Below are 26,048 nucleotides of genomic sequence, written 5' to 3' on the forward strand. Positions count from 1 at the left end.
TGCTATATTACCTCTTCATGGAAAATTAAACAGGTGTACTTATCTGTCCCTGTATCACGACCCGAGAGAACTCTTGTTTTAAAAAAGTTCCTGGTCCTGACTTAGACCTGATCCTTATGGAGACATGCTTTGTGTGAAGGGTAAAAGACAAGAACATGTCTCAGCCTCTCTAAAGTGATGGTTTATGAACTGGCACAAATGTATACTGGTTGGAAGCTATGAAATGAGATGCAGATCAGGGAGAGAGAGAGAGAGAATGTCCTTCTTGTTCCAGATGTGGAGAGAGAGAGAGAATGTCCTTCTTGTTCCAGATGTGGAGAGAGAGACTGCCTTCTTGTTCCAGATGTGGAGAGAGAGACCGCCTTCTTGTTCCAGATGTGGAGAGAGAGACTGCCTTCTTGTTCCAGATGTGGAGAGAGAGAGAGAGAATGTCCTTCATGTTCCAGATGTGGAAAGAATGTCCTTCATGTTCCAGATGTGGAGAGAGAGAGAGACTGCCTTCTTGTTCCAGATGTGGAGAGAGAGAGAGAGAATGTCCTTCTTGTTCCAGATGTGGAGAGAGAGAGAGACTGCCTTCTTGTTCCGGATGTGGAGAGAGAGACTGCCTTCTTGTTCCAGATGTGGAGAGATAGAGAGAATGTCCTTCATGTTCCAGATGTGGAGAGAGACTGCCTTCTTGTTCCAGATGTGGAGAGAGAGAGAGAGAGAATGTCCTTCATGTTCCAGATGTGGAGAGAGAGAATGTCCTTCATGTTCCAGATGGGGCGAGAGAGAGAATGTCCTTCATGTTCCAGATGTGGAGAGAGGCTGTCTTCTTGTTCCAGATGTGGAGAGAGAGAATGTCCTTCATGTTCCAGATGGGGCGAGAGAGAGAATGTCCTTCATGTTCCAGATGTGGAGAGAGACTGCCTTCTTGTTCCAGATGTGGAGAGAGACTGCCTTCTTGTTCCAGATGTGGAGAGAGAGAATGTCCTTCATGTTCCAGATGTGGAGAGAGAGAATGTCCTTCATGTTCCAGATGTGGAGAGAGAATGTCCTTCATGTTCCAGATGTGGAGAGAGACTGCCTTCATGTTCCAGATGTGGAGAGAGAGACAGCCTTCTTGTTCCAGATGTGGAGAGAATGTCCTTTATGTTCCAGATGTGGAGAGAGAGACAGCCTTCTTGTTCCAGATGTGGAGAGATAATGTCCTTCATGTTCCAGATGTGGAGAGAGAGAATGTCCTTCATGTTCCAGATGTGGAGAGCGACTGCCTTCTTGTTCCAGATGTGGAGAGAGAATGTCCTTCATGTTCCAGATGTGGAGAGAGAATGTCCTTCATGTTCCAGATGTGGAGAAAGACAGCCTTCTTGTTCCAGATGTGGAGAGAATGTCCTTTATGTTCCAGATGTGGAGAGAGACAGCCTTCTTGTTCCAGATGTGGAGAGAGATAATGTCCTTCATGTTCCAGATGTGGAGAGAGATAATGTCCTTCATGTTCCAGATGTGAAGAGAGAGAATGTCCTTCATATTCCAGATGTGGAGAGAGAGACTGCCTTCTTTTTCCAGATGTGGAGAGAGAATGTCCTTCATGTTCCAGATGTGGAGAGAGAGACTGCCTTCTTTTTCCAGATGTGGAGAGAGAGACTGCCTTCTTTTTCCAGATGTGGAGAGAGAGACTGCCTTCTCGTTCCAGATGTGGAGAGAGAACGTTTCAGGATCATCTCCTCAGAGACGTTGGGTTAAAAACCGTCTGCTTATCATCACCGCCTTTTTTACCTCATGTTTTGTTTTTCCACAATCTGTTTACCTTTTGACCTCTGACTGTTTCATCGTTTTCCATGAATCAACAAAACAACGAAAGAAACAAAATCCAGAAAAGACAATTTTATTTAAAAAACATAAAAAGAAAATGTATTTGTCAGAAAACAAAAAACTATTTCAGCTCCATGTTCTGCCTCTGCCGTGACATCATGACATCATCATGACATCACTCAGACAGCCAGAGCTTGAAGGTTCGGTCGTAGGAGCTGGTGGCGATGAGCTTCCCATCAGGTGACACGTCGACGCCCATCACCTGAGAAAAAAAACGTGTTAATGAGAGTTGAGAAGTCTCCTCCAATCAGCAGCGTCTCAAAGGACCAATCATAGCACAAAACATACCTTCCCCTCGTGTCCGGCAAGAGTCTTTAGCGGCGTCCAGCCTGGGTGACTCCAAACCTTTGCTGTGTTGTCGTATGCTCCAGTCAACAGGAAGTGACCGTCTGTGGCTGCACACGGAGCAGGAAGTGATGTCAGAGATAGAAACAGGAAGTGAGGTCACAGACAAACACGAGCAGTTTTTGATATAAAAAGAGAAAAATAAACATGTTTTTGTTTACGTTGGAAGCGAACAGCTGACAGCAGGTTCTGGTGGGCGGGGACTGTGTACAAGCACTTCCTGTTTCTTAGCTCCCAGACCTTACAGGTGTTATCGCCACTTCCTGTGGCCAAATGATACCTGCACACACACGAACACAGACACAGATGAGAGTTTGTTTTGACAAATAACATGCTCTCCGTGATTGGCTGTGTTTACAGTGAGCTGCTCTGTGATTGGCTGTGTTTACAGTGAGCTGCTCTGTGATTGGCTGACCCATTTGGCGAGAAGTGCAGGCTGTAGATTTCCTTCAGGTGTCCCTCCAGGAAGACGACGCAGCGTCCCGTCCGAAGGTCCCACACTCTTCCAAACGCATCTAACCCTCTGATTGGACAATAGCAGAAAGGACACAGGTGGTCAGAATGAGAGGTGGTTAGTCACTGAAAGGGGGGCGAAGTCACACAGACAGGCGGCCCACGACCATAACCACATAACCATAACTACGACCATGACCATGACCACATAACCCTAAGAGCTCAGGTCAGTGTGTTTATTACCCTGTAGCAGCCAATGAGCCGTCAGGGTGAAAGCCGAGGTCGTGGACTCCTTTACTGTGACCTTCCTGATGAAGAATTTCCTCCTGAACCTCCAGATCCCACAGACGCCACGAGTTATCATAACTACAGCGAGAGAGAGAGGGAGAGGGAGAGAGAGAGATGGTTGAATAATGTGAGTGTGTGTGTGTCTGTGTGTGTGTCTAAGTCTGTTTGTGTGTGTGCGCGTGTACCTGGTTGTTCCCAGGAACCTTCCAGAAGGATGCCAGGACACTCGAGAGACTCGCTCACTGTGACCCTCTATGTCAGCCACCGGCTCATCACTACGGTAACCAGAGAGAGGAAGACATAAGTGAGTGACCATTTAAGGAGATGGCCGTGGTTATTTTTCTGACAAAGCCCCGCCCCCTCACCTCTCTAGGTTCCACAGCTTTACAGATCCATCTGCAGCACATGAGGCAAGGCTGACGTCTGATTGGTCGAGAGAGACTCCGGCCTGTGGGCGGAACACAATGGCTCCCACGTTGGTGTTGTGCCCTGCAGCCAATCAGAGCGCAGAGACAAAGAAGAGGGCAGGACCTCAGTAATATAGGAAATCTTCACATTGACATAAAATATAAATAAATATGAAGCCCCACCCACCTCTGAGTGTACGGATCAGGTTACAGTCAGGGACTGACCACAGCTTACACAGACCGCTCCTGTAGGGGATGGGGATGGGGGGGGGGGGGGTGTCAGCATGTTAGCATGTTAGCATTAGCTTCATCAGAACAGGATCATGTCTGATCATCTATGATATAATGCTAAGTCTGAATGTACATGCACACTGCAGTCAGGGTTAGTGTGCTAAGTGTGCTGATCCTAATGTGGGTGGGGCTTCTCACCAGGAGGCAGTGGCCAGCATTTTGGAGTCGGGGCTGAAGTGGCAGAAGCTGATTGGCCGATCGTCTCCGATCTGACTGCAGAAGTTGTTCAGATTCTGAAGAAGAAGAAGAAGAAGAAGAAATGAAGACATCTATTCTGTTTTTCATTGAAGGTGTTAATAACATTTTTATTGTATGTGTGTGTGTTTGTGTGTGTGTGTGTTGCTCTCTCTCACTCTCAGACTCTTGTGCAGCTCCTGCTGTTTCAACGTCCTGGTGGCCTCGGAAACGTCCCTCTGAGCGCGTGCAGCCTCCAGACGCCTCATTGCCCTGATCAGCCAATCACAGACAGGATCATTTAGACAAAGACACAGAAAGAGGTGATCATAGATCTGTCACTTTACAGAGACCGGACTAAAGACTTACCGAGGCAGAGAGTATTTGGCCAACCAGAGGCGGGCCTCCTTTAGGAAGGCGGAGCCTTCATGGTACCACGTCTGCTGGCACTGTGATTGGTCAGAAAGAAGAAACGTTTCAAATTTAAATTAAAAGAATTAAATTAATTCGAGCGTGTCTACATGTAAACATCAAATCAAAAGATTTTAGATTACCTGTGCGTGTAGGTGTGTGTGTGTGTGTGTGTGTGCGTGCGTGTGCTGACCTCGTCCTGGGATCTCTTCGCCCTCTCTTCATCTCTCCTCGACTTCTTCAGAGCGTCCGGACCGACCACAGAGAGGACACTGCGAAGCCTGATATCACAAACACACACACACATGTTTGTATCCGTGTATTTTTTAAAATGAAGGTCAAATTTTTTTGTTTCATTTTTTTCCTCACCTCTCTCTGCGGTCAGCTGGTCCCTCTCCGAACAACGTGATTGGCTCCCCGAGTGCTCGTAGGCCAGCTTTCACCTCTGCGTCGTCCGTGGAGACGGTGATTTGTCTTGCTCGCCGCCGCCGCTCGAATGCGGCGAGTGCATCCTGCTGCCGCTCGCTGACACGCTCCTCCATCTCCATGGTCTCCCCTGCAGGGCATCATGGGAAATTGAGTCTCTGACACACATCATGATTACATCCTGTAGTTTCATGATGCCAGACCCACCTGACGAGATGTTGATGTTTCCAGCCTCGATTCCCGCCTTCACCGCATTACTTCCGGTGCTGCTCGCCATCTCTGAGCTCAGACGCTCGCGCTCTTTCTCCTCCAGGCTTCCGTAGAAGACTCGACTCCTCTTCACGGCCGGCGCCGCATCCTCCTCGTCTGACATTTTTATACCCTTCTTTTTCTTCTTGTGCTGCTGCTGTCGCCCCCCAGAGGCTGCGGGGGAAATGACAGACAGAGAGGTTAATGATTAAACAGACAAACGTTCTCTTTTACCTCCAGAAATATTTCAACGTTAAAAAAAAATACAAATTAATGACAAGAAATCTACCGAGGAAGACGGAGCCTAAAGAACGCCAGATAGGTAAACGGATAGAAATACAGACGTGAGTAGAAAGTAATGCCTGGCTTGACAGTGTCAGTGAAAATGAATATAATGTAAAGGAAACTATTGTAGGCCTACTTGATATAGTTTCTCCGATGTTTATAGATAGGTTATTCCAGTATAGTTTGGATAGTGTGAACATTTTTCGGTACGTAAAACAAAAAGATGACATTTATTTTAGCCAAATCTGTATTCACAGTTTGGCCTGGGCGAGATATCATCAATACAACATCAATATATCGACAGTAGACACTTCATTAATACAATAAGAAAATAGTTCAAAACCATATTAATAGTATCATTCATGATTTCATGAGAAAACAACAAATGACAGAATAATGAATAAAAATACTATTAAATTTGTACTGTTCATGTAATTAAAAACCTGTCATCTTACTGCTCCCCTCTATGTTACAGCAGTGTCAAAAGCACTTCAATATTACTCTGTTAATGAATTAATGTTAAGTTAATAACTTTATTTGAAGTTTAAGTTAAGTTGTAAATTAAATAGGCCTACCTAGTAGTAATCATCTTCTGAAGTCCTGTTAGGTGCATTTCATTGTGCATACATTACTGTATCTGCCTTTACACTCAAGTTTTGAGTTTTTGTGAATTATTTCAGAAAAGAAGGTGTTAATAAAGCACTTAAAACTTTAAGTATGACTCTTATTACTTCACTAAAACCACGTTTTAAATCATGATTCACCACAACTGGTGCCCCACCCCACCGTTGGGCCAGTGGTGGTCAGGCCCCTACTGAGTTGCACCCCGCTGGGTGTCCTTTATGTTTCTGCTTGGAAGGTGGCAACGCTAGTACATGATGAATGAGTTTCAATGTGATACAGAGAGAAAGCTCCTGATACAATCCTTTCATTCAACATGTAAACTCTTCTTCTGTGGTTTCTGTTTCACTACATTAAATAAGATCAGACTTTATTGATCCCGCGCGGGGAGACACAGAAGTAGGAAATACAAATATAAAGAACAAATCAGAATAGTAAGATAAAAAAAGAAATATAAACGAAATGTGCAGTGAAAGTTAAAGTGTGTGAACAGCAGGGTGGTATAATGACTTTCTTTCATTTTACTTTAATTATTTTAACACCTAAGTTTAATCAAAGAGCAGGTCTTCCAACATTAATCGATTATCAGACTGACTTCGGATAAATATTTTGGAGAGAAAACAGGAGAAGAAAACGCGGTTCACTCATAGGGCTCACTGCTAACATTAGCATTAGCATCAGCACCCACAAACAGAACAAGCGAGTCTCACTGACGTCACACGCATACAGCTGAGCCGCAGGACGTATGACGTCAATCAGGTGCTTTTATAAACTTCACTTTAAAAATGTTTTAGTTTTAAACTCACCTTATTCTTTCACCTGAGAACACGCGAAGCTACTGCGTCTCCGTGCCGACTGACCCGGATGTAAACACGCAGTCAGCTTCCGGTTCAAGTGTGTTTGTTTTCCTAGTGTATCATCGAGTTTAGCTGCCTGTTGAAAAATGCTTCCTCTACGCGAATCATAAAATATCCCAGGTGTGAACCTTTTATTTTACACCTGTGCCAGTATCACAGTCAGGGAGCTTTTTAAAACACTTTACAAACTCTTTATTTAAACTCTAACGACGAGATTGTGGCTCCTCTGCTCATGCGCACAACAACTTGGTATCAAATCTCGATAGGTAGCACTTTTCGACATAACACCGGCTGCAGTAAACACGAACAAGAGAGACACACATCCGCGGGGACACCGGAGCACACCTTTCAGGTACTTTCTCTCTTCCGTTAAATACATATCTACCGTGAGACGGTGAGTTCTGAGCGCGGGAACTCTGCTTCCGGTTACTCTTTTGAAAGGTTAAAACAGACGTTAGCCAGTTAGCTTAGCTTATCTGTGACATTCAGTGTGAGTAAGAAACCAGGGCTCCCAGTTACCCTGAGACTAGACCAGTTTCAGACAAATTAACGGTGGTCCAGTCTAAGAAGGACCAGTCTGAGAAGGACCAGTTAAAGAAAGACCAGTTAAAGAAGGACCAGTTAAAGAAGGACCAGTCTAAGAAGGTCCAGTTTGAGTAGGTCCAGTCTAAGAAGGACCAGTCTAAGAAGGACCAGTCTGAGAAGGTCCAGTCAAAGAAGGTCCAGTCTAAGAGGGACCAGTCTGAGAAGGTCCAGTCTGAGAAGGTCCAGTCTGAGAAGGACCAGTCTGAGAAGGTCCAGTCAAAGAAGGTCCAGTCTAAGAGGGACCAGTCTAAGAAGGTCCAGTCTGAGAAGGTCCAGTCAAAGAAGGTCCAGTCAAAGAAGGTCCAGTCTGAGAAGGTCCAGTCAAAGAAGGTCCAGTCTAAGAGGGACCAGTCTAAGAGGGACCAGTCTAAGAAGGTCCAGTCTGAGAAGGTCCAGTCTAAGAAGGACAAGTCAATGAAGGTCCAGTCTAAGAAGGACCAGTCTAAGAGGGGCCAGTTAAAGAAGGACCAGTCTGAGAAGGTCCAGTCTAAGAAGGACCAGTTAAAGAAGGACCAGTCTAAGAAGGACCAGTTAAAGAAGGTCCAGTCTGAGAAGGACCAGTTAAAGAAGGTCCAGTTTGAGTAGGACCAGTCTAAGAAGGTCCAGTTTGTGTAGGACCAGTCAAAGAAGGTCCAGTCTAAGAAGGACCAGTCTGAGAAGGTCCAGTCTAAGAAGGTCCAGTCTGAGAAGGTCCAGTCTGAGAAGGACCAGTTAAAGAAGGTCCAGTCTAAGAAGGACCAGTCTAAGAAGGTCCAGTCTGAGAAGGTCCAGTCTGAGAAGGTCCAGTCTAAGAAGGACCAGTTAAAGAAGGTCCAGTCTGAGAAGGACCAGTCTAAGAAGGACCAGTTAAAGAAGGACCAGTCTAAGAAGGTCCAGTCTAAGAAGGTCCAGTCTAAGAAGGACCAGTTAAAGAAGGTCCAGTCAAAGAAGGTCCAGTCTAAGAAGTACCAGTCTAAGAGGGACCAGTTAAAGAAGGTCCAGTCTAAGAAGGTCCAGTCTGAGAAGGTCCAGTCTGAGAAGGTCCAGTCTGAGAAGGTCCAGTCAAAGAAGGTCCAGTCTAAGAGGGACCAGTCTAAGAAGGTCCAGTCAAAGAAGGTCCAGTCTAAGAAGGACCAGTCTAAGAGGGGCCAGTTAAAGAAGGACCAGTCTGAGAAGGTCCAGTCTGAGAAGGTCCAGTCTAAGAAGGACCAGTCAATGAAGGTCCAGTCTAAGAAGGACCAGTCTAGGAAGGTCCGGTGCTGCTCTGGCGTCACCGGTTAACTTGATGTTTGATTTTCCTGCCTTTTTTGACTCCTGATAGTTTATCGGGAAAACGTTGTTATTGTTTTTATAATTCAAAGATTGTGAGAGGGTCAGATGATCTCCTCGTGTCTTTTTTATAAGGTCAGTAAATGTTGATATATTGTTGGGTGCCAGTCAGTATTATTTTTACTTTGAGGCAACAAACAAACTGAGTTTCAAATACAGAAATGTTGACATCATTAAAATCCGCTCTGATCCAGAACGACCATGTTGAGGAGGAAACCGACTCGTCTGGAGCTGAAGATCGACGACACTGAAGAGTTCGAGAGCGTCAAGAAGGAGCTTGAGGTTCTTATGATCAATGCTGATAATCAATATGTTTGTTTCAAGCGTTTAAATTAATCAGATCCATAATGCATCTGTGAATGTTTTTATATTTTTAATCCTTCTCAAATAATGATATATTTTTTTTGATTGACAGGCCAGGAAACGTCAGAGGGAGGAGGCGGAGTCAGGAGGGGTGGGCGGGGCTTCCGTGGTCAGTGTTGACATCATTGGGGGCGGAGCCTCTGCCTCATCATCATCTTCCACTGCAGCATCAAGGGCGGAGCTAATCAATGAGCGGATCGGTTACAAGCCCCACCCCAAACCGGCCACTCTGCCGACCTTATTCGGAAGTTTACAGTTTTGATAAAGAATAAATAAAAATGTTGAGAACGAGTTCATCAAGAAGTCTGTTCATCTCACTAAACATGTAAACATGGCTGCTGTTAGCTTCATGCTAACATTATCCGGGTCAGAGAAGACGGACGCCGTCAGCTGTGTTTTTATTGTTTTATTGATTTTTGTAATAAATGATACGATAGTGTTTTTATAAAGAGTTTAAACAAATATAAAATACAAAGATTAGTGTTTCAACATAAAAGTGTAAAAACTCAAACATTTAAAAAACAAACATTAAATTAACTTTATTTACAGCGACAGTAGGCAGCTATGACATCACCAGCATGAAGTGATGCTGACCAATCAAGACAGACTGGAATTTGAAGCATATAGAAATTAATCTGAAACTTTTCGGTCACCATGAAAACCAGGAAGTAAACAAGTAAGTGCTGAGGATTTATTTATAAAAAATAAAAAAACAAACAGAATTTTTTTATTTAAAATAATCGGAACTGTTTCACGTTTTTGTGGAACAAAATTTAAATGAAATCTTAAAAAAAAAAAACTTGTGTGGGCGTGGCCTGTGTCATGAGTGACAGCTGGTTTTTCAAAATAAAGTTCAGTTTAACATCAAAAGTTAAATAAATTAAAATAAGGTATAAAGAGAGCTGATTGGTCCTCAGATGTGAAGACATTTCTAGGGTTCAAACAGTTGCCATGGTAACAAAGTATTAGTGTGAAGGGGGCGTGGCGTTGCATGCACCTTTTATTGTTTTGGCACCTTTTTTTATTTCTGAATGTTTGAAACAAAATAAATAAATAAAACGAGTCATGTCGATATTTACAGACGTTAATAAAGTTTGTGTTTGAAGGTATCGACTGCTAAGCTAATGCTACGCTACTGTTAGGCTAACAGTTCAAACCGCTCGTTCACGTATAAACTGCGGTGATGAAGAGTTTATTCTTACAAAAGCTAAATGAGAAGTTCCCGTTTGTTTCTGTTCGCTAACAGACATGCTCAGTGCGTGATGACATCACGGCTGAACTCTAGTGTTTTAAAGCTTTCCTTTAAAAAAACAGTGTGACCACGCCCACAGTCTACAACAAAAACACGGAAGTCTGATGATGGCCAGGGGAGTGATGACATCATCACTTCTTTCAGAAAGTGGCGAGGTATGTGATGATGTCATCACTTTTACTTGATGGCAGCGAGGTGATGTCATCACTTTTACTTGATGGCGGCGAGGTGATGTCATCACTTTTACTTGATGGCGGCGAGGTGATGTCATCACTTTTACTTGATGGTGGCGAGGTGATGTCGTCACTTTTTCTTGATGGCGGCGAGGTCTCGCTGCAGCTCGATGAACTTGGGTCTGTCTTCGGGGTTGTACTGCCAGCATCGTTGCATCACTTTGTACACATCGTCAGGGCAACGCTGAGGACACGCCATCCTGTAACCTAGCAACAAGAAAGAAAGAAAGGAGGGGTTGAAGAGAATCTTTTTCTTCTTCTACTCCATTTAATGAGTCAGACAACAAAACAACAGCTAACCCCTACACATAACTCACTTTATATGGAAGAGGGAGGGATTTCAGACACAGCTCAAAACTTTATTAAAACACTCAAACAGAACAGGAAACTTCGGATGTCTGCTGGTTTACTTCCTGTTTACCCCCCCCCCCCCCCTTACCTTTCTCCACCTGCTCTCGAGCTTGCTGATTGGTCATTCCAGGATAAGGACACACCCCCAAACTGAAGGTCTCCCACAGCAGGATTCCATAACTCCAAACATCACTCTCTGAGCTGTAACGACCTGTAGCAGCCAATCACAGAGCAGGGGACATCAGCAGCCAATTACAGAGCAGGAGACATCAGCAGTCAATCACAGAGAAAGAGACAAAGAAGCCAGATGTAAAACAGATTAAAAAGGTGTTTGTGAAGTGTGTCAGGTGTGTAAGGTGTGTCAGGTGTGTCAGGTGTGAGACATGTGTCAGGTGTGAAAGGTGTTACCATAATTGAGGGCCTCTGGAGCGGTCCACTTTATGGGGATCTGTTTTAATCCTGATGAAGAATAAATCCCATCGTCCTCCTGTCGGCTCATCCCAAAATCACTGATCTTCAACACACTGCCCTCACCCACCAGACAGTTCCTCGCTGCCAGGTCCCTAAGAGACACACAGGTGAGAGACAGACAGGTGAGAGACATAGGTGAGAGACACACAGGCGAGAGACATACAGGTGAGAGACACACAGGTGAGAGACAGACAGACTGAACAGCTTATCTGAGAGCTCTGGTACATGAAGTGTTGCTTTCACCTGAGCAGGTGATGCGTTTACAGACTGTGATACATTGTAATGGTTTACCTGTGGATACAGTTCTTACTCTCCAGGTACGCCATCCCAGCAGCAGCATCGACAGAGAAACGGACCAGCTGCTTCGTCTTCAGCTCGTCCTTCTTCTTCCTCAGAAAAGACAGGAAGTCTCCACCTGACAGACAAACCCCACACACCTGTTACAAACCAACCAATAACAAAACAGCACCATAAACAGACATTGGATAAGCTCCACCTACCTGGAACCAGCTCCATGACAATGTAGATCGGCTGTCGTTGAGTACAAACACCAATCAGCTTCACGATGTTTGGATGGTCGTACTGCTTAAGGATCCTGCAACCAATCACAGACAGGCATCAATACTGATCAGCCAATCACAGACAGGCATGACGATACATCAGCCAATCACAGACCAGCATCAAGATACTTTTCTATGTTCTTCCTTTTTTCATTTGTTTGTTTTTATGTTTATTTGTTTTTTTTGTTGTTTGATGATGTCACCTGGCCTCAGACAGGAAGCGAATCTTCAGCTCTGGAGGTAAATCTTCTTTACATGTTTTGACAGCAACCTGCATTTTGTCTCGCTGCAGCGTTCCTTTGAACACCTCCCCGAAGTTACCCTAGAAACCAGCAGACAGCAGAGCATGATGGGACATGTAGGCAGAGGGAGCAGTGTAAAAAATCGATCAAACTGAAATTTGAACTTGTTAACTATGACAGGAATCAGGAAGTGAGGTCACCTTTCCCAGCAGCTCGCCCAGCGTCACGTCCTCGTGATTCAGGATCCATTTTTTATCCTGCACACAAAGAATCAGCTGTTTTTTGTTTACATGTAAAGAAACATGGTTAAGACATTTCAGACTGTAAGATCAGCTGTGACAAATGTAAACAAACATCATCACCTTAACGACGGGGTTAAGCAGCACGACCCCCGACTTCTTTGTGATGACGTGTTTGGTGGAGAAATGATGCTCAATGAGTTGAGGGATGGTCGAGAACCCGGTCCCTTCAAAACGATACTGACTCTACCAGAGAGAACAAAAAGTAAGAATGAATAAAATGAAGATTTATGAATTAAGAGAGAGATAAACTTTCCCAGTGACACATCAAATGTTTATTATATGTGTGTGCCTCTATGTGTGTGTTTGTGTGTGTGTGTGTGTGTGTGTGTGTGTGTGTGTGTGCACTTGTTTTTCTATGCTTGTGTGGACCATGGCAAAACACCTTTGTTGTGAGGTCATTTCTGCTTGTGTGGACATTTTGCCTGGTCCACACAAGGAGAATGCTAGGATGTGCTCCTTTGATCCCTATGAATGATCTGTATGAGTTTCAGATAAGGTCCTCATTGACTTGGTAAAGTCAAAAAAGTGTGTGAAATAGGGCCCCACCACAGGCCATTTGTGGTATCGCAGCTAAAATTTAATTTAGAATGTGAAGAAGCAATCCAATTTTCTGATTGGCTGAGGCTAGGAAATTTTCTGATTGGCTGTTCAAAAGGCATGCGATCCAATTTTACTGGGAAAAATAGCAAATACAGTTTTGTTGAACATAAAAAAATAAAAAATATATATTTTTGTTTATTATACAAGTAATCCTTTTATAAATTAATTAAAACATGTACATACATTATATATATTTAAAAAAAAAAGATTACATTAGTTTAATTACATGAATTACACTATTTATGTAATATATTATACATAAATATGAAATTCAGTACAGAATAAAACAAGACACTACAGAATACTATAAAATACTACGGAGTGCTACAAGATATTACTAATTATTTAAGAATACTAAAAGATACTAGAAAATGCTTCAGGACAATACAAGTTGATAATTATACGACCAGATGCTTTATATACTAAAATATACAACAGGAAAAACATGATACTATAGAATACTATGTCATGCCTCATATTACTACAAAATACTACAGAATATTACAGGATACTACAATATATTACAAAATATTAAAGGATACTAAAACAATTACTACAATTATACAATTAATTATACTAAAATATACTACAGAATACTTACACAAGATACAACACATATCATATCACAGGATACAACTAGATACAACAGAATACTAAAGGACACTATAGAATACTTGAATGAATATTAAAAGGGATGCTTCACCCATTTGCATTAAGCTTTTGTATCATTAGAAACATGGGGAGTATTTTTGAATGGTCGTGCATCCCGCCCTCATTTTCCCCGAGCGTCATCGGAGGCTGCTATGGTTAGAGGGGGTGAAACGCCATAGCTAGTTCCTCATTATTTCACCCACTGAAATAATTCACCATTTAAAAGAAAAACAAATGAAGAGTTCTTCAGAGGTCTTAAAGGGGTCATTTTATGCTTTTTCTGGTTTTATATGCTCTTTAGTGTGTTTTCCATGTGTCCTGTGCATGTTTAGGCACACCTATTTGCAAAAATTCAAAGTCCGCGGAAACGCGGCTTCTCCTACGTCCTCCTGTTAGCTGTAGCATTAGCCGCATGTAACACTCGGTACACTTTCTGCCTTTTCTCAGACAAGAAGGCACTAACTTCCAAATTTATTTCACATTTCTACTACATATATGACCCAATTTCAATACAGATTCATGTTTCAACTGGTGAAGTATCCCTTTAAGTATTTTTATAACAGCCAGATATCATAGACAGGTCGTATAAGACTCAAACTTCATATTAATCATCACAGTAATATATTAAGCCTAGTAAATAAAGACAAAGTCACAAATATGTAAGAACAGTAACTTTATTCAAACAATTTAACAGAAATAATTAACAATGTGGGAGTGGGGGGGTGGCTACAGGTCAGTTTCTTCCACCTCCTCCTCCATTTCTTCGTCTTCCTCAGACGGCTCAATATTTCTGTTGTACTTGAATAAAAACAATATTACTATCAAAGAGCTGTATATAACCATCTGAATTCAATATATTCTATATTCTCTATATCATTACTTAATATTTCCTCTGCTGCTGGTGGAGGTGGAGGTGGAAAAGGAGGAGGGGGCGATGGAATTGGTGGGTGAAGTGGACGTAGAGGACCCGGTGGGCGTAGGGGATCAGGTGGAGCTGCAGCTAGTAGAAGAGGTGGAGCTGGAGAAGGTGGAGGGAAAGGTGGACGTGGAAGTAGTGGTGGAGATAATTCCAGGCAGAAAATCAAAAATTCCGGCTCCATTCCAGTATTCAGCATCCTCGAAAACCCCCTGATATCGATTTTCAGGAAATTTGGTTTAGCCAATAAGGAGGAAACGCACGCAGAAGTTTTTGAGTGTCAGTTACTTTTGGCAGGAAAATCTCTTATTGGCTCCCATTTAAATTCTGTAACCAAATTGGATATGCATTCTGTTGACTATATTAGTAATCACCAATTTCAAATGCAGAGTTCAAAATGGTTTGAGTCCCGAACAGCAGCCAAAAAGACACGTTTTCAACATGTGGAACTGAGTCAACAGCTCCTCCGTAAAAGAAGATAGAAAACAAAAGGAGCTGGCAGGCCCAACTTTTGATATGTGGTTCACCTATGAAATCTAACATCTCCCAGAAGATTTCACCTGATTTGGCCTTTAATTGGCTGAGCAGCGAGGCTCTAAAGTGTAAAAAATCTCAACTTTAGCGCCTCCGTGAGGACAAACGAAACCAGCTGCGGGCCCCAAAACACCATAGGAGGGACTCTCTGAGGGCCACCTACAACATATAGAAAATTCAGCCCTCTAGGTGGTCTAGAAAAAGTTGGCCTAGCTGAGTTCAGGAAAAATCAGGGTCTTGGACATATCAAGGCTAACACCATCGCTGCTCTGGGGTTTGGTACAGGAGGCCTAAGAGAACCAAAAGTGCTATGGACACCAAATTTCTCACATGAATTGGCCCCCAAGGATAACCTCCTGCAAATTTCAGCTCTCTAGGTGCCAAGGGCCCCGAGCATGGGGCCGTTGAAATCTTGACCTGAGACTGCCCCCCCTCTCAAAAACCATTTAAGGCCATTATCTCAAGTTCTGCTTCAGCTAGAGACTCCAAATTTCAGCTCGCTCGCTGTTAAGAAAGCTAAGATACCTGCAGCTTTAGTTTCAGGTTATCAGTTGGATTTGGTGGGAAAATCTCTCATTTGAGTTCTATTGGGACTTTAGGCACCAAATTTGATTTGCATTATATTGGGCTTAAAGGGAACCACTCATTTTAGATTCAAAGCTCTAGTGGCCCTTGGGTCCAAGCAGGAGCCCATCTAAACTCTACTCAAATCAGCTATAAATATATATTACCTTTAATACATTCAATACCCTTCAATATGAAGTATCACTTGTCCGAACACGGAGGCTGCAAAGGCTGAGAGAGCATCACACAAGGTGTGCGAAGAGACATGAAGAGGAGTTACAAGTTAAGAACCAAACAGAGCATGAAAACACACTACAACTTCTGGAGGTAAGACATATTTTATGTTTTATCATTTGTTTTGTTGGAAACTTTGCTAGCCGTCAGGTGTTAGCCTGAGTGTAGCTGTTAAGCTAACTTCTCCATGTGGTGGAGTGTAAAGCTAATTTAGTTTTACTATATGGCAGTTTAAGTCTTATTTTCAAGTTACATGATAAATATATAATATAAACGTTTGAGAAATTAGATAAACACTGTTAGCTGAGCATTTGCAGGAACAATTAGACAAATTATGTTGATAAAGCTGAATTACAAAGAAGTCTCATTTTCTTTAGTGACATCAATTAGGTCAATAGGGGTGTATTTGTTATCTCTCAGGCAGTTGGTAAAATAACCACAACGGTATGAACTTATTCTGTTTAGACTTTGTGTTTTCTGGGATACAAAATATATAATGCATTTTAATGCATATTTAAGCATTGAGTATGGGTGTCAGAAACTCTGGGCTACAACAGCTTAGGTTTAGACGGTTTGAAAGTGAGTAAGTTGGTTGATTCTGTTTATACCAAAGTTACATTTTCAAGTAGAGCACTTGAATGGTTTGAAGTGATGTGACATCATTTTGTTGTTCTGTGTTTTTTGTCCAAAAGGTTTCTTCGTCTTAACAAGAGGGAGCTGTACAGGAGTCCCAAGTCAGTCAACGTCATGAGGTCTGCAGTGAGAGCTCTTTTAAGTTATTTCACTTTTTCCACAAAATTTGTCCCCATTCAAATGAATGGGAAAATGTTCCACTTTTCCACAGCTGTTTCTGCTGATTCTTCTTCATTCAGCAGTGTTTTGCAAAACATTTCAGCGGTCAGCATTCCCACGCATTTTCCGCAGGTAAACGCAAATTGTCTATAGTTATTAGTTGTTGTCCAGAAACACCAAAATACTGAAGCAAGTTCTAATCAGATATGTCACAATGTTCCTATGTCTTCACAGCTGCCTCCATAAAAAGTAGAAAAATAAAACATCCATCCATAATTTAAGGAGGATGTGCATAATTTTTAAATACATTTGTTTTATTTGCTTATTTCTGTTTCAGGTGTGGATCCACAACTCCTCCCCCAAAATAAATGCAGTACAAGGCCTTGGAGTTCTACAGAAAAAACAAGCGAGTAAGCGTCAGCGACAAAGTCCTTCTGATTATATTGTTTCCTATGTGTGGTAAGTTTATTACCCACATAGATGTTGGTCATCTCATCCTCTTTAATGAGAAACTAGACAGAATATCGGCACACATGCAAGGCTACAGTACATTGCCAAAGACAGGTCCAGTTTCTCCACGTAATTAAGCAAATTTGTAAGACAAAATAAGCATGTTTGTTTTAGTGCTATTTCACAGATGCACTGCACGCAGCAGACCGATCAGATGTTGGTCCTATTCAGGCTTTCTATGGGATTTAGAAAATGTCTGCTGTCTCCCTGTTGGCCCACTCAGACTTGTTATTTCTCCTTGTTCTGGTTTACAGAGGTATCATTTTTAGGGGTGTAACGGTACACAAACATTTCGGTTCGGTACGGTTCCAAGTTTTGAAGCTTCGGTTCAGTACATTTTCGGCACAGCAAAGGGACCTGATGCAACACTTTTTTTTTCTTTATTAGGAACATTTAGAATTTCCCTTTTACACATTGGGCTAAGTGCAGCATCGACAGTTCAGACTTGTACACCTGCTCAGGTTACTTTTTAATAACATTTTAAATTAAACATATTCTGCATCCTTCAACCACAAGAGTATCCAATAAATAAAAGACATGAATGAAATAAAGCATTTTAGAATTAAATTAAGTAATTAATATGGCCTATATGTAAAAATATATATTTTTTAATTACACTGACACCTTTTAGTTTATTAAACCAACAGTTTTTTGAATGCCCTTTGAGCACATAATGAACCTAATCACATCTGGGACAGTATAGTTTCACCGCATAACTATTAATATTTCCCTCTGTCGATATAAGAATTTCAATACCATTTGTTATGGCTTTGGCCCGTTCAGAATTACTAGCAAAAGGCTGTCTGTTTTTTCCTACTTTCCTACGTTAACGTTCGCATGGTGCCTTTTCAAGTGCTTTAATAAGTTGGACGTGTTGCCTGCGACGTACCCGATGTCTGCTGAACAACGACGGCACACTGCTCTCGTCTTGTCAACGTCTCTTTGTCCATTATTGTGGGAATGGGGAGGGAGGGTGTTCATTCTATCATGCTGCAGGTTGTGCTCCCACACAGACGCGTCTCCCCCTCCCCTTTTGCGACGCAGCGCTGTTGGAGCGGGATCATCGCTGAAAATGACAACGAAACTTAAGAGTAAGTCCTTAAAAAGAACTCCATCTCGGTTATATGCAACTGTCCAAACCGACAGGGCTCGAGGAACTAATCATCTGCAGGTTGCACAGTTTATGTTTGAACTTTTTTACAAGTTAGTAATTAAAAGCTGTGGGAGCACAGATTAAAGCACTTTTGTTCCGCGTGTGCAGATCGGACCGAAAGCCCTGTACCGAAACGGTCCGGTCCGAGTACCTTTACACCCCGAATCATTTTGTATAAGGCTGTATGTTTTTATCACTTTTCCTGCAGCAGACCTGACAGCTGATAAGTCCGCAGCGTGCAGTGCATCTGTGAAATAGTACTGACAGAAACAGGCTTTTAAGGAAAAGTATAACACTGTCAATTTTTACTATACATCTACATTCAAGTCAACATTGTTTTTGGAACGTTTTGTCCTACAAATTTGCTAAATTACGTGGAGAAACTGCACCTGTCATTCAGCATGTGTGCTGGTATTCTGTCTAGTTTCTCATTAAAGAGGATGAGATGACCAACATTTATATGGGTAATAAACTTACCATTGTTAGTACCACATAAAACTATGTTAAAATATATACAGTTATATATCTTTATGGACTTCCTGTAACAGTTTTGATCCACTCTAAAAGAAATCAGGGTGTCAGTGGTTTATTAAAATACTGTGGAACTGATATGTAAGCTGCTGTATTAGTATTAAGTTATTAAAAATACAGTAATTCTGCCATTATAACAGTGATTGCTTTTTTATTTAGTCAGTCATTGGGATTTTTTGATAATTTCTTTATTTCTCTCTTACATTCTCATTAATGTAATGTCGTGAGAGAGCTGTCTTGATCTTTGCATAAAAGAGGATACAAGGCTGAAGTTCGCTGACTACAAGTTGACCAATAATATAATTTATATCTGTAGAAGGGTAAAATATTTCTTACATTTGTTGCAGACAAATGCTACAAGAAAACAAACATCCTATCACTCACTTTAATGTTAACAGATAGAGTGCAATACTTTGGTTCCGATGCAGCATTTACTCTGCAACATAACTATAAGTAATGCTGTCAAATAAATGAAGTGCAGTGGGCGTATAAAGTGGCAGACAATTGAAATACTTGAGAAAAGAGCAAGTTCCTCAAAATTGTACTCTAGTACAGTACTTAAGAAAATGCACTTAATCAATTACATTTCATCAATGTGGGAGGGCCACTTCACATTCAAATACTACAAAAAAGTAGAATATTTTTAAAGAGACCCCTGTTCTACTTAGACAGACATTTCAAGAACCAATTAAAACAAACAGTGTGTATTTTGAAATGTAACTTTAAATCAGTCACTGGTCCCACAACTATAGCAGTAAAAGATTTAAAGTGTGTGTGTGTGTGTGTGTGTGTGTGTGTGTGTGTGTGTGTGTGTGTGTGTGTGTTGTCAAATCTACCTAGCAACAGCCAAAGGGCCACACAAGTATAGAAGTAAAATATTTTTTTTAAGTTGGAGTGTTCTCAAATTTCAAGTGACTTTCACACTCTCTACTCCCACCTAATGGTAAAAATACTTGTTGCACCATTCTAGCTACAGTGGAAGCGGTGGCCCACACAAAGAAGCAAAAAGACGGGGACCTCACAAAGATAGAGACCATGTATGGGTGTGTGTGTGTGTGTGTGTGTGTGTGTGTGTGTGTGTGTGTCTGTGTGTGTGTGTGTACACATACGTCAGCGTACTGGATGATGAAGTGGCGTCTCTGCTCATCAGAGAACACAGACAGGACGTACTCGCCCGGTTTGCCGTGACTCTCCCTCACCAGGAAGTCTCCCTGTTGCCGTAGTAACTCCTGTGCTTCAGTTCGGGGGATGGCTCCATGGTACCACTCCTGCTCCGCCAGGGGGCGCTCTGAGGTTGGGATCACATCAAAGAACTGCTGCAGGAGACAAAACACAGACAGGTGAGACAGACAGACAGACAGACAGACAGACAGGTGAGGCAGACAGACAGACAGGTGAGACACACAGACAGACAGACAGGTGAGACAGACAGACAGACAGACAGACAGACAGGTGAGGCAGACAGACAGACAGGTGAGACACACAGACAGACAGACAGGTGAGACAGACAGACAGACAGGTGAGAGAGACAGACAGACAGACAGGTGAGAGAGAGAGACAGACAGACAGGTGAGAGACAGACAGACAGACAGGTGAGAGAGACAGACAGACAGACAGGTGAGAGAGACAGACAGACAGACAGACAGGTGAGAGAGACAGACAGACAGACAGGTGAGAGACAGACAGACAGACAGACAGGTGAGACAGACAGACAGGCGAGACAGACAGGCGAGACAGACAGGTGAGACAGACAGGTGAGACGGTGAGACGGTGAGACAGAAAGACAGACAGACAGGTGACACTCACAGAGGAGGAGGAGCCTAGCATGGCTTTAGGAGAGCGGATCATCCCGGCCAGAGAGTGACGCAGAGTGTCAAACCGAGAACTCCTCTCTTTAGATTTATCCTGGAAACACACACACACAGACACAGACACAGACACACACACATACATACACACACTTAGAATAGTACTTTCTAATCATTTTAATAATAAGAAATGCTTTCATGTTGAAGCGCCTTTGATGCGTCTTTACCGTGGAGCTAACAGAGCGGGCGTCGTCCTCATAAGGCAGCGCAGGGGGAGGGGGAGGGGGCGGCGGTGTGGCTGCGGCAGCCATCTTTGCATCCAGCAGTGCCTTCTGGGAGGCGAGGCGAGCCTCAGAGCCACGCAGTGATTGGACGGCTTGATGAAGCTCGAGGAGAGAGAGTTTCTGACTGAGCAGCAGGACGCAGCTGAGGAAGAGAGACAACGAGTCAGAGAGAGAGAGAACAGCTTCTTCTTCTACTGCTTTAATTTCAGTCACCAGACTCACTCGCTCTTTCTCTCTGGGCTCTGCTGACTCGTCTGGATTTTAGTGTCCAAGTCAACAGCCAGCGCCTCCTTTGTCCGCAGATTCTGCTGAGTCAGCGTCAGCTCCTCGGTCGCCGACAACAACCTTGAGAAACAAACACAGACTAAGAATAAAAAGTTTTATACTTTTCTGTTGCTTATCAACACGTTTTTAAACCTTCATCTTCAGAAAGTTTCCAGAACCGTCCTGGAAAGATTTGGAGCTCACATGGCCTGAAGGCTGTCTGAGGTCAGTGTGTTCCAGAGGATGTCGTTGGCCGGCAGGTTGTCCGTCTCCTCCAGCAAAGACGGGTCAAACTCTACACTCGCCTCGGGCGTCTCTGGAGACCTGCGGGGGTGGATACTGTTACCATGGTGACCAGGAGTGAGACACACAGACTCACTGTTTCTGGGGAAACCATCCGAACCTGTAGGCGTCTATGAAGTGTTGGTACTCTGCGAGCGGGTCAATCTGCTCGACAGCTACAGAGATCTCCTGATGAACCTTCACGATCTCCTCTGTCAGCAGACTGCTGATCTCACAGTACTCCTCCAGAATACTTTTACTTTGAAAGAAACAGGAAGTACAGATACAGATGTTTACTGTTAAGTACATAGGAAGTATTAAAACAGACTTTTAGCGTGTCAGTAACAAAGTCAGTAAAAAAGTCAGATAGCGTGTCAGTATTTAAAATGGACCGAAGCTTTGAAAAATCAAACGTGTATTTTACTGACGGGTCAGTAGGAGAGGAGTTTGTTGGGACGGGGATTGAAACATGCTTCTTAGAAGATCCAAAAAAAAAAAAAAAAAGTTTTAGTTTTATCAATTCTGCTGTCGAGCGTCTAAGACCTGTAACGCTACATTATATCTCCAGTCACGTCCTTAAACACATCATGATGTGTGTCTGAGGTCGGCTCAGTCAAACGACTATTCTGTGACTCGACTGGAGATGTGAGGTCACGTTTCAGGACACGAGGCTCGCCAGCTAAACCGGGTCGTGAATAGAACCATGTGCGATCGTCATCACCATTGGTGAGCCAGTTAGCATGTGTTCCCGTGCGATGGTCATGCGACTCACAGGGCGAGCGTCATGTCCTCCTGCATCCTCTGGAGGGCGTCGAGAAGCGCTGGAGCAGCGTGGCGTCTGTGTTCGTCCTGCTGCGTCCGAGCGCCGCACACCGCTAACACGTACTGGTTGTGAAGGTTGTGGAGCTTCGCTGTCGCTTTGTCATAACGTTCCCGGGCACGCTCTGCCTCCCGGCCTGTGATTGGAGAGAGGCACAAGGACCCAAAGACTTCAAAAAAGTTCAAACTTAAGGTGAAAACAAACGTAAACTTTGATTTTATATTTCCTGTAAAAAGAGAGGTGAAACCTTTTGCCACAGCTTCTCTGTATTTCTCTTTAGCGCTGTTAGCATCGCGACTCAGCTGGCGATACGTCGTCTTCAGTTTGTCCAGATCACTCCTGGTTACCTAGGAACAGGACGTCGTAAAAACTGTATGGTTATTGACGGAAAACACACGCGCACGCACACACACACGCGCACACACACACACACACACACACACACACACACACACACACACACCTTGTGGTTGTGGCTCTCCAGCTGCTGATGAAGACTCTGGTAGCTCTTCTTCACCTGCTGTTTGTCGCGGATCAGCGTGGCGAGACGATGAAGAGGACCGGAGTTCAGATCGTCAGCGTGACTCCTCATGACTCGACCCAACGCCTCCGTCTGACGGATCACCTGAGACCAGGACTGAGACAGAGAGGCAGTTAACAGCTGCTGGGTGATGGAGGCATCAGATCTCACGTCCTCGCTTCATGTTAAACACGGCGCCTCGTTCACTAAAAGCTTCTCTAGTCGTACAGGCGGCTGTGGCTCACTGGTACAGTCTCTCAATCAGGAGGTCGGGGGTTCGGTCCCCAGCTCCTCCTCTGCCAGTATATACAGACATGATGTGTCACTATATATCTGCGTCTTCATGCTCTGAAGTATGGCTCCACATAAGAAGTCTAAAAATAAACATGTTCATGAGGGGAGACATTTACTCCATGTTACTTCACATGATCGTTGCCATGGATACAGAGAGAGTGGGCAGCCCTTAATGAGGAGGAGGAGCGTTCACACAACCAAACCAACAAGGACAAATGTGTCTCAGATCACCTCCATCTGAGAGCCAATCAGATCACAGCGGGCTGCGTTCACGGCGGGCTGCGTTCATCTGATCAGCCAGGACACACAATAACGCAACATGTAAACAGGTTCCAAGACCAGGACTGACACAGACTGTGACAGTGGGCGGGGCCTGATGGACAGGTGTGTTTCTCACCTTGCTGACGGTGCTGATGTAATCAGCTGCTTCCTGTTTCTCAGTTTGCTGAGTCATGCTGAGCAGCAGAGCGGCGTAGTCTTTATCACTCTTCACCCGCAGAGTCATAAAACGCTTCACCGTCTCCAGCAGCTAGAGGTCAACACACACACACACACACACACACACGCACCTGTGTTAGCCTCACTGAGAGTGCAGAGATTGAAGCTGAGGGAAACATTTACAGTTTGGATTAAAAGTGTTCTTCAGACACTTTTGAAAAGTTTTACCTTCAGCTCCCAGTCCTGCAGCTTCAGTAAGCCCTCATGGGAGTTCCTTAGATCCCGACCGAACCCCATCCTGGATCACGCACACACACACTCTCTCTCTCTCTCTCTCTAAGGACAGGGACGAGCGAGGAACAGTTTCATGGTCCTGTGTGGAGAGAGGTGATCAGACAGACATGACGTGTAAATATTAAACAGCTCGTTAATCATAACTAATTGAATCATATCATACACATTCATTTATTTTACTTTAAAGGTCACATATCCTCCTCCTCTTCAGTGTAAATAAGTCTCAGAGCTCCTCAAAACATGTCTGTGAAGTTTCTTGTTCTAAATCCACTCTGATCCTGTATTTGATCATGACTATAAAGCCATCTATTTCAGCCCTGCTCAGAACAGGCTGTTTCTGTGTCTATGCCTTTAAATATGTAAATGAGCTGTGTCTAACCACGCCCCCTCCCTGGAAGGACTTGGTCGCCTTTTAATTTTCCTTTAAATCACAGTATTAGAATCCGCCACCAGGGGGATATCAATCAAAACAATAACAATGTTGATGTCGAGGCTGGCGGGGAATCACGGGAGTGCTCCAATATTTATGATCCTGTGGTGTGGGGAGAACAGCGAGGACCGCCGTGCACACACAGGAAACATGTTGGACCAAAATGTTCACCGTGATGAATGGACCAGCTAACAGCTAGCCACATTTAGCTTGACCATCATGTTTGTTTACTCTTAAGTCACAGTTGACCACGCGAGATTACACGTGTTGAGAGTGAATTAATCGGTTAGTGTATGGCGTGCTGAGTTGGTCGTCTCATTGCTCGCCACACAATAAGAACTGAACTATTAAATCGGTCATGATCCCTCTCACATTTCACAAATCCTTTAAGATTTAAAATCTTTGGTGTGGGCCCTCAGATATGAGGTAGACATCTTTAAAACCTGTAGGTGAAAAACACTTTTAATCTTGTGTTATATCACAGCTTTATTCTAAATTCATTATATTTAAGTTTTATATTAGTAATTTAATCTATAATAAAAAACATTATTACAATAAATTATTATTCTTTATAAAAACATTTTTAACCCTTTCACGTCTCTGAACTTTCCACATTCCATCAGAGCTGAAGCTAAACAGAAACTAAGCTAACGCTAGCCGCTCTCCTGTTTAAACTAATGGAGCAGAATGCTAACGCTAGCCGCTCTCCCGTTTAAACTAACGGAGCAGCAGGCTAACGGGAAACTGACGGCGGCGGATCAAAAGGAAAACTGTGAAACTTTATTTAAAAATGATCAACATCAACGTTTTGAACAACCGGGCAGTATACGGACAGTAACCGGACAGTAACCACCTTAGTGAGTCCGAGTTTTCCTGTCCGGTTCTCCGGTCAGAGATGAAGAAGCAGCCCGAGGAGGAGGAGGAGGAGGAGTGGGAGAGTCGGGAGAGGTTCGGTGTTTTTCGGCTTCTCTTCGGCTCTTTTCAGCTCTTTAAACGCGCCGTGAAACGATTCGTTTGGCGGCAGACTCGCTGTCCGGTCACCGCGCTCCTCTGTTGTCCTCCGCAGGGCTCATACCGTCCTCTGCCCGGGTTTTCTGCTCCGTTTCCCCGGATACTCCTGCTGTCGTCCGGTAGTGAGCTAGGAAGCTAACGGCTAACCGGGAGGGGCTTCCGCGGGAAACGGAAAGGGGGAAGGACGAGGGAGGGGTAGGGGGGGGGGGTTATAAAAATATAAATAATGCACCAATAAACCAAACACACATTATTTCTCATTAATCAGGAGCTGAAATCTACATTTAACAAATACAATCAGTATTATAGGGATTTTAAGCTGTGGGCATTTACCTGTTTTCCAACAGGATTATTATTATTATTATATAAACACACCTGGGGGGGGGGGGCAGTAGCTCAGTCTCAGTCTGCAGGACCCTAACCCTAACCGGAGGGTCGCCGGCTCAAATCCCGGTAAGGACCAAATATGGAAGCTAAGGTGTCAGATCACCTCCTGAGCACCGCCGAGGTGCCCTTGAGCAAGGCATCAAACCCCCTCCCCACCATCAGCCCAGGAGCGCCCACTCTGACATCCCCCCACTCAGTACATGTCCATAGGATCCTGTTTGTGCATGTGTGCATATTTTCAGCACACAGTGTTGCATGACTAACAGAGTGTAAAACTGAAATCCAGGTGTGCTAATCCCGCCTCCTGCTCAGTGCAAAATGATGTTTTGTAGTTTATTTTATTTATTTTATTTCCTGTTTGTAGTTTTACGTTTTTTATTTCCTGTTTTAAACCTGTAAATAC

The 26,048-nt window shown here is 43.5% G+C and overlaps 4 protein-coding genes across 5 annotated transcripts; 2 read left to right on the forward strand and 2 right to left on the reverse strand.

Annotated features, from left to right (window-relative positions):
• Positions 1 to 1,851: 1,851 nt before the first annotated feature.
• Positions 1,852 to 6,748, reverse strand: prpf4 (pre-mRNA splicing tri-snRNP complex factor PRPF4). Its single transcript, XM_020636963.3, has 15 exons — positions 6,611 to 6,748; positions 4,857 to 5,072; positions 4,593 to 4,779; positions 4,417 to 4,504; positions 4,182 to 4,261; positions 3,992 to 4,085; positions 3,777 to 3,871; positions 3,535 to 3,593; positions 3,306 to 3,429; positions 3,126 to 3,215; positions 2,896 to 3,018; positions 2,615 to 2,722; positions 2,361 to 2,479; positions 2,143 to 2,249; positions 1,852 to 2,056 (listed from the first exon to the last, which is right to left on the reverse strand). Exons 2-15 carry the CDS (start codon positions 5,020 to 5,022, stop codon positions 1,970 to 1,972), a joined length of 1,527 nt encoding a protein of 508 aa, XP_020492619.1. The 5' UTR covers positions 5,023 to 5,072; positions 6,611 to 6,748; the 3' UTR covers positions 1,852 to 1,969.
• On the forward strand, positions 5,084 to 8,506 carry LOC136183207 (ribosome-binding protein 1-like). The gene is made up of 3 exons (XM_065965804.1): positions 5,084 to 5,098; positions 7,322 to 7,816; positions 7,862 to 8,506. Exons 1-3 carry the CDS (start codon positions 5,084 to 5,086, stop codon positions 8,504 to 8,506), a joined length of 1,155 nt encoding a protein of 384 aa, XP_065821876.1.
• On the forward strand, positions 6,738 to 9,208 carry cdc26 (cell division cycle 26 homolog). Its single transcript, XM_065965479.1, has 3 exons — positions 6,738 to 7,013; positions 8,749 to 8,836; positions 8,970 to 9,208. Exons 2-3 carry the CDS (start codon positions 8,756 to 8,758, stop codon positions 9,177 to 9,179), a joined length of 291 nt encoding a protein of 96 aa, XP_065821551.1. The 5' UTR covers positions 6,738 to 7,013; positions 8,749 to 8,755; the 3' UTR covers positions 9,180 to 9,208.
• Positions 9,209 to 9,308: 100 nt separating this feature from the next.
• fer (fer (fps/fes related) tyrosine kinase) lies at positions 9,309 to 25,417 on the reverse strand. 2 transcript variants are annotated; one of them, XM_065965478.1, is made up of 20 exons: positions 25,101 to 25,417; positions 23,752 to 23,896; positions 23,483 to 23,614; positions 22,735 to 22,908; positions 22,519 to 22,618; positions 22,224 to 22,407; positions 21,573 to 21,710; positions 21,374 to 21,493; positions 21,128 to 21,250; positions 20,849 to 21,047; positions 20,620 to 20,718; positions 19,923 to 20,126; positions 12,389 to 12,511; positions 12,227 to 12,283; positions 11,988 to 12,106; positions 11,725 to 11,819; positions 11,516 to 11,639; positions 11,162 to 11,316; positions 10,842 to 10,964; positions 9,309 to 10,609 (listed from the first exon to the last, which is right to left on the reverse strand). In XM_065965478.1, the coding sequence occupies exons 2-20, from the start codon at positions 23,818 to 23,820 to the stop codon at positions 10,473 to 10,475; spliced, it is 2,475 nt and encodes an 824-aa protein (XP_065821550.1). In that variant the 5' UTR covers positions 23,821 to 23,896; positions 25,101 to 25,417; the 3' UTR covers positions 9,309 to 10,472. The 2 variants fall into 2 exon arrangements, with proteins under 2 accessions (XP_065821550.1, XP_065821549.1); XM_065965477.1 differs by having other exon boundaries at positions 19,923 to 20,129.
• Positions 25,418 to 26,048: the final 631 nt, after the last annotated feature.

Source organism: Labrus bergylta, chromosome 17 (genome assembly GCF_963930695.1).
Source record: "Labrus bergylta chromosome 17, fLabBer1.1, whole genome shotgun sequence".
In the NCBI taxonomy this organism is placed as follows: Eukaryota; Metazoa; Chordata; class Actinopteri; order Labriformes; family Labridae; genus Labrus; species Labrus bergylta.

What these genes read in the sequence shown, in the direction of transcription:
- prpf4 (XM_020636963.3), bottom strand. Translation starts at nt 5,022, where the DNA reads ATGTCAGACGAGGAGGATGCGGCGCCGGCCGTGAAGAGGAGTCGAGTC. An exon ending in CGAAGAGATCCCAGGACGAG is followed by an intron (nt 4,262 to 4,416) that starts GTCAGCACACGC and finishes GACCAATCACAG; the next exon opens with TGCCAGCAGACGTGGTACCA. An exon ending in CTGCACTTCTCGCCAAATGG is followed by an intron (nt 2,480 to 2,614) that starts GTCAGCCAATCA and finishes GTGTGTGTGCAG; the next exon opens with GTATCATTTGGCCACAGGAA.
- LOC136183207 (XM_065965804.1), top strand. An exon ending in AGAAGGACCAGTTAAAGAAG is followed by an intron (nt 7,817 to 7,861) that starts GTCCAGTTTGAG and finishes CAGTTTGTGTAG; the next exon opens with GACCAGTCAAAGAAGGTCCA.
- cdc26 (XM_065965479.1), top strand. Translation starts at nt 8,756, where the DNA reads ATGTTGAGGAGGAAACCGACTCGTCTGGAGCTGAAGATCGACGACACT. An exon ending in GCGTCAAGAAGGAGCTTGAG is followed by an intron (nt 8,837 to 8,969) that starts GTTCTTATGATC and finishes TTTGATTGACAG; the next exon opens with GCCAGGAAACGTCAGAGGGA.
- fer (XM_065965477.1), bottom strand. Translation starts at nt 23,820, where the DNA reads ATGGGGTTCGGTCGGGATCTAAGGAACTCCCATGAGGGCTTACTGAAG. An exon ending in TCAGACAGCCTTCAGGCCAT is followed by an intron (nt 21,251 to 21,373) that starts GTGAGCTCCAAA and finishes TTGTTTCTCAAG; the next exon opens with GTTGTTGTCGGCGACCGAGG. An exon ending in TCATCATCCAGTACGCTGAC is followed by an intron (nt 12,512 to 19,922) that starts GTATGTGTACAC and finishes TCTCTCTGGTAG; the next exon opens with AGTCAGTATCGTTTTGAAGG.